We start from the raw sequence: 7475 nt of genomic DNA, 5'->3' as shown, positions 1-7475 counted from the left end.
TTGTTGCTTAATAGTTCAGGTCATCCTAGTTTCCTGTTTGGATGTCCTTGTACAGGCCTCGAGCCCTGGGCATGCTCACTGATTTGTCCTTTGCACAATGAAGTTCTGATGGAGTGTTTATTTTAGTTATTGGAGGTCTCAGTCCATACTCAGCTGGCAGTTCATGGTGGTGGGAGGCAGCAAAACAGCAAGGGGAGGCAGCAACAATGGCAACAGAGAGCAAATCTTGTCATTTAATTTTAACTGGTCTCGTTCCAGTGTGGTTCTCTGTTTCTCCAGAGATGTTGTGTTTGTGTGCATATATGTATGCCTGTGTTTTCCGTACTGTTACTGATAGTGGAGGTACAGGGGCAGGCTTATGATCTTTGTCAAAATCACATGTCTGTTGATGCTTAGGGTGGACAAAACCCTTTCTGAAATACTTGAGCACAAGAGTCTTATGTTCTGTCATAGCTGTCATTTGAAAAATTTTGGACTTTCAAGTTCACTGATTGTTACTAGTGTTTTACTGTATGTGAAACATCTGTTATGTTAAGCTTTATGTTTAAAACCAATTTACTAAACCTTCAGTTTGGCTATTTTTTCTTACGACCTGAAATTGACTGAACTAAAAGTACCTCAGATATTTAACAGTAGAAAACTTACTAGTTTTTACTTTTGAAAGATACAAAGGCTGCTATCTATAGCCTGTGCTTCTAGCTTGCTGCCTTAGAGTGAACCTAGAAAGAAATGGACAGTTATAAGAGTATGGATAACTAATAGAATAGCCTCAATGAAGTAAAACTGTTAAGTAAAACAAATGTTAGTGGTTCATATTTCAGCATATTTAAAATATAAACTTCAAAATAATTTCAATGGAATATCTTTAAGCTAATATAGTGCTGTTATAGTCTGTATTCACAAGTTTTGTGTATAGTTTTAATAAGTTGTTATTAAATAGCCAATTTTTCAAAATTGTATTTTGCCCTCTCTGATAGAATACAATAGTGATTTTTTATATTAAATATGAAAGTTAAAGAATTACAGAATTACTAGATCTACATCCATAATCTATTTTCAGTGTTCGTGCAATAGATTGTACTGATGCTTCTCTAGCTTTATTGAGATCTAATTGACATTTGGTAGGCTGAACTTATTTGTATACTGTGTAGAGACATCACCACAAACAGGATCACACAGGTTCCTGTCAGTCCTCCTCCAATTTCCTTATTACCCCTGTTCTTTCCAGACCACCACTGATCTACTTTGTCACCATAAATCAGTTTGCTTCTTCTAGAATTTTTCTTTGAAAGTAGTCATACAATATATACTCACTTTTTGTTCTGACATCTTTCAGTGTTATTTTAGCACAATTGTTTTGTGATGATCCCGTATAGTTGACTATGTCTTTTTTTGTGTGTACAACGCGTGCTACAGATAAGTTCTTTATTCATTCATGTATTTATTGATGGACCTTTGGGAGTGTTTCCTATTACAAATGAGGCTGTTACGAATATTTCTATCCACATCTTTGTATCAACATAGACATTTATTTCCTTCAGTTAAATACCAAAGAAGGGAATGGTGAAGTCATATGATATGAAGTATAAATTTAACTTTTAAAGAAACTGTCAGTTTTATAAAGTAGTTGTGCCACTTTACATTCCCTCATTTAAGGATTCCAGTTGCTGTTTTGGAATAAGGGTTTTTTTTTTCCTTCTTCGAATGCCTTCAGGGCACTTTTGGCCAGCGGGAGAGTTGTGAGGTTCGAACTCCAGGAACCTGAGGCTGACAGCTTTGTGGAAGCAGCCACTGAAAGGACTGAGCTAGGGCCAGGCCCCCTCCAGTTGCTGTTTTGGAGTCAGTTTTATTTCATAAGCTTTACTTTTTGGAGATAAGAGGTAAAATATTTAGGATTATTTTCCCATAGAACGTTAAGCAACATCTTTTTGGAGTATTTGTGAAAATCAGGACCTCTTTTTAAAGATGAGATTACTGTTTTACTTCTTTTCCTTAGTATGAAAAAGGGAAGAATATGTATTCTTTAGTATGGGTCATATACAAAAGGGAAAATACTTGTATGTGGTTTTCTGCAGTGATTGCTATGATATTATGAACCATTCATAGGTTTTATGACATTAAATATAAATGCAGACTTAATGGTAGAAACTCTGAAGATGGCTTATGAAAGGATTAGGATAGAAATAGGCATAAAAATTTTCTTGCTGGAGGTGGTGGTGTATACCTGTAATCTTAGTACTGGTAGATCTGAAGCAGGGGGATTCACATAATTTTGAGGGCAGCCTGGGGTACATACTGAATTATTGAGTTCAAGGCCAGCCTGAGCAAAGAGTCCTGGTTCAAAAACCCCCCAAAATTTTTTTCTTGAGAAAAAATATCTAAGTTATCTATAAGAAATATGTGTTTTAGATCTCATATAACTCCCAAAATTAAACATAATTTTTTTCCTCTAGCATTAGAAGAAACTAGTGTTTATTTTTTGTCTAATAAACTGGTTAGCTTGCATTTAGAGGCTGTGTCTAATGAGAAATACATAATTTAAAATATTAGAATTTCCTTTAATTTGATGCAAGTTAAGAACAGAAATAAACTGAGGAACTAGAAGATTAATATTTCATTCTCACTCCTGGTATAAGATGGTGTTTCATTGAGAGTAATGATGTACAGAATTACCTGTATCATTTAAAGTAATTGTTTCTGTCTTTGTTGTGTACAAATGATTACATTCTTACAGCATAGTGTACATGTGATATGACTGCACTATGATATTACTGTAACAGCTGAAGTTGAATGCATGTTGAATTAACATATTAAAAATAGAGTGGCTGGTAGGAATGTTTATCAGGTCCATGTCTAATTGGCCCTTTTTGGTTTTCTTTACAAGATTTGCATGGATAAGTAGCCATAAATACCTAGTCAATGTTTCTTTTCCTGCTTTTTGTAGGTTGTCCTTTCCTTTTCTGCTGTGTCATCTGTACTCTTTTGTCATGTCCCAAACTTAATTGGTATACTCTGGTCTCATTATATCAGGAGTATGCCATTTTTCCTCTGAGGAATTAGAAATCAGTTGTCCAGTTCTATTTATAGCTCTGTTGTATATGTAAGTTAAACTTAAAAATGATTTTATAAATTATGGTCCAATTTCATGAACCTAAACTTTTAATTTTATATCAGCATTCCACATACTTTGCTTAAAATACTTTTAAAATCCTTTTAGTTGCATAATTTGCCAAATGTATTGTTTGATTTTCATACTTTGCTAAGAATTAATTGTGTGGATCTCTTTCACTTCCCAGAGTAATTAAAGACTGATGAGATATTGTGGAATAGAGGGACATTTACTTGACTAGTGCCACAAGTTCTGGGCTCCATTCCCAGGCCTGTCATTAACCCATTCTGTGATCTTGCACAAGTCACAGTCTCATTTGTAAAATGTGTAGAGTGTTATTTTTTTATGATCTTGCAAGTTATAAAGATTCCTATCTAAAGGAGGGGAAACAAACCTTTAAATTGTTTTTAAAAACATTTTTATTTTTCTATTTATTTTCCCTGAAAGTTATTGGTTTTACTAGAAATGACGTATAATCACTTTTGAATTTGTGTATATCTTGTCTGTTACAGGATGTTTTAATCTGGATCCCAATAGAGTATTGGATGTCATTTTAGAAGTGTTTGAATGCAGGCCAGAACACGATGACTTCTTTATATCTTTATTAGAATCTTACATGAGTATGTGTGAACCGCAAACACTGTGTCATATTCTTGGGTTCAAATTCAAGTTTTACCAGGTAAAAAAATGTATATCTGTATATATAGGTTAACATACTTTTATATGTATAATTTGAGTTTTATTTAATAATGATTGGTTTCAGCTCATTCCATCAGAGGAAATAGATACATGGAGAGCTAATGATGTGTTAAGTACTAGTGGTATGAATGATGTGATGTGAAAGTCAAGAGGAATGAATAAATTTTGTCTCAGGAGAGATAGACTCAGTGAAGACCTCATCAATATAACCCCACCCACCCACCCCTTTTTAACGTGGTTCTTAAAGGAACATAGGAGTTCTTCGAGCATTTTCTATGCAGGAGTAACAGTGTTAGAATGAAGATGTAGTGGTATGAATATATATAACTTATTGAAGGAAAATATGCTGTGACTGGATTGTAAAATGGTAAAAAAAAAAAGGGACAGAAAATGACTTTGGAAAGGTACGTTCATTTTAGATTGTCATGGACTTTGAATATTGTGTTATGAGTTAGGATTCTATTATATAGACAATCGCTATTGGAATTTTTTATGGATTTGAAGAAATACTTGAGGTATATCTTGCATCATTTTACATTAAGCTACTGTAATAATTATCAATCTAATCTAGGCCTCTAATTATTGTCTTGAGTTCATCTTTTACATTATGAAATTATTACTACTATTACTTTCTAAAAGAGATTTGACTGAGGCACTTCACTTTTCAAAAATCTTTGCTGGTAGGATAAAATTCAAACTTCAGCAACTGACAAAAAAAGCTCGTGACAATTCAATACTGCTCTTTTTTTCCAGCCTTATCTTTAGGCTTTTTTTCTTAACCTAATAGTCTAGTTACATCAAATGACTAGCTGTTTCCGGAGTTTAGCTGTAGACATTGCTATGAACCTTTGTTCGTGCAGTTCCTTATACCTAGAAAACTGTTCTTACCTAACCCTCTCACTTCTCTTTTCTTCATTTCATAAACTCCTATTTATTCTTTTAAGATCAAATGCTACTTGGTCTGTAATGTCTTAGATGACGCTTCACCTGTGTAGAGTTAGTCAATTCTTACCATCTCTCAAAATTTGACACATATTTCTCACGTAATCATGTTATATTAGAATAAATTATACTTTTTTGCCAGATTATGAGCCAGTTAGAGCCAGTTCTGTTTTGCTAATTTCTGTGGATTAGTTTACTGCTTTGCCATAGTATATATGTTTACTAATTATAAATAAAGTGTTCTGTGTTTTTATGAAGACAGTTCTTTTTGTAGCATGGAAGATGTCATAAGGCCTTTGTTGTCTTTTTGATATGACTTTGCTAATTTGCCTGCTTGCTTGGCAGAATCAGCTAGTTAAGTATTCATTCACTGAATGTTTATGACGTTCTGTTCCTTTGCCAGGTCCTGATGGTACTCTGGTAAAGAGGTGCCAACCCCTGTTTTCTTGGAGTTAAAATTCAGGATGATTAGAATTCCTTTTTGGATTCAAAATGATACAGTGCCTGTGCCTCTGCTTGTCTTTTACTTTTGTATTCTCCGGAATGCTTTACAGAAGATATGGCATATCACTGTTTAAAAGTATATAGCTTTTAAGCCCAAACAATCACATGGAAGGACTTTTTAGATGAGAATGGTATTTAATAAAATTTAGCAATAGCAGCTATTCTTTTTCCTATGAGAATCCTGAGAGATCACTGTTAGTCTAGGGCAGTGATTGAGACCCTTTTAGAGCTTTTAATGATACACCTTGCTTTAGTACATGTGCCATCGGTTTGCCATCACTGCTAAGGGAAGACAGATTTAAGTAGTCAATTTCATCAGATTTTAGAGGTACCATGATTACCTTGGGCTTACAACGTGAAGCCTACCGCTGAAATGAAAACATATCTAAACTTTAACTTGGCACACATTATGTTAGAATATAAATTAAGATTTAGATTTTAGAATGTATCACAGTGCATAGTGTTGACCTATTTTATAATACCAAGTTAGTTGATTTCTTAGTTTTAGAATTAAAAATCTTTATATGAAAATATTCCATATAATGAAACTTCAGCTGAATTAAAATATACATGGGATGAAGTGTTTGCCAGTATTTGATCCTTTTTTTTTGTAGATTAATAGAGATTTTCCTTAGGTAAAATATAGCCAAAAGTATTTGATTCAGAAATAACCTGTTAATGGAAGAAACAAGTCTCATATTGCTGTATGTAATCCTATTCTTTTGTGTCAGTTGCCGGAGGAATCTTGTCTTTGTAAGAATCTGTAGTCTTAAAGTCTATTAAGTGTAGGGGAAGAAATGTCAAAGATTTTAGATAAAGTAAGGAAAGCTATGAAAACAACTAGTTAGAAATGTAATCTTTTAAAAAAAAGAAAAAAAAGAAATGTAATCTTATGAAAAGGGCTCCCAGTGTATGTAGTCAACCAGTGTATTGGCCCCTTGCCTAACTACCATCTCCTTTTCTCATCAATGCCTGAAAATGTTTTTTTCTTCTTATTCTAATCCATATTTTGATCAATGGAGAATTGTTTGAATTAATTTAGGCTTTTTAAAAACCCCTTAGTGCTAATACTTCTAGGCAGGGCTAAATATTCCTACTAAGATGTTGGCAAGAGTGATTTCATTCTGATAGTAACCTCTGATCAGCTATTTTCAGTGTTTTGAATTGGAAGGGCGAGAATAGGCGTAAACAGCTTTAAAAACATATTACCGGGGGAACCACCTGCTTGGGCCCCTCCTCCTGTCTCTCTCTCGGGACAGGAGCTTTCTTTCTCTCAATAAATATATTCTGCTCATAACCTCCGTTTGTTCCTAAAATTTATTCTTCGGTTTTAGAGAACATGAACTTGTTCAGGTCCGGTCCAGAGATCGTTTTTCCCTATGTCATTTGGAGGTTCCCTGTATTTTTTTTTTTTTTTTGTGGAACCGGGGATTGAACTCAGACCCTTGTGCTTGCCAGGGAAGCACTTATTCTATTGAGCCATCTCCCTGGCCCCCTCCCTGTATTGTTTGGACATCACCCACCTGAGATCAGTTTTTCTCCCTGTATCATTTTGGAGTTTCCCACCAAGATCATTGGACGGAGGTCCTATTCTAAGAAGAAAAGTAAAGAAGAAGAAGGAAGCCAGCAGTGTGTCCTAATAAGGGGCAGAAGGCCTAGTCCCCTATGTAGCTGCTGCTTGCCTAATGGGTCTTTATTAATTTTCAAGATGATGAATCTCCATTGTAGCGCAGTTAGAAAGCAGCCAAAGTTGCAAGTCTAAGCAGCAGGATCCCTCCTTCAAGTACTATATTTCATCAAGAACAGCATTTGTAACTCAGAATCAGTCTGGGCTCCTTCCTACTCATCTGGAGAAGTAACAGGGTCTCACTACACAGCCCAGACATCCTCCTGATTTCTGCCTCCCAGGTGCTGGGATTACAGGCATGTGCCACCAAGCCCGGACTCCTTCGCTGGCTCAGCGCTCCCAGGGGTGGGGCCGGTGTGGCACAAAGCCGGGGATGGAACCCTGGCCCCTGCACTTACCTAAGCAAGCACTTAGTGTGCTGAGCTATACCACCAGCCCTGCTCATGACTAACTCTAAACTAAAATGTTTAGATTCCTAAAGTTTTATTTAAATTCATTTGGACAGGGCTGGAGAGATGGCTCAGTGGTCTAAAGCACCTACTTAGAACAAGCTTAGCAAAAGCATCAGGGACCGCGGTTCAATCCCCCAGCACC

At 35.5% G+C, this 7475-nt stretch overlaps 1 protein-coding gene across 6 annotated transcripts in view; it reads left to right on the top strand.

Annotated features, from left to right (window-relative positions):
* Thoc2 (THO complex 2) overlaps positions 1-7475 on the top strand; it is a 143152-nt gene that overhangs the window by 63643 nt on the left and 72034 nt on the right. For all 6 annotated transcript variants that reach the window (XM_023706332.1, XM_023706333.1, XM_023706330.1 and 3 more), the window contains exon 8: positions 3622-3788. In XM_023706332.1, the coding sequence (XP_023562100.1) occupies positions 3622-3788 (167 nt within the window). The remainder of the gene's footprint in view (positions 1-3621; positions 3789-7475) is intronic.

Source organism: Octodon degus, unplaced genomic scaffold (assembly GCF_000260255.1).
Source record: "Octodon degus isolate 3935 unplaced genomic scaffold, OctDeg1.0 scaffold00251, whole genome shotgun sequence".
In the NCBI taxonomy this organism is placed as follows: domain Eukaryota; kingdom Metazoa; phylum Chordata; class Mammalia; order Rodentia; family Octodontidae; genus Octodon; species Octodon degus.
This window is presented reverse-complemented; position numbering and strand designations above follow the sequence as displayed.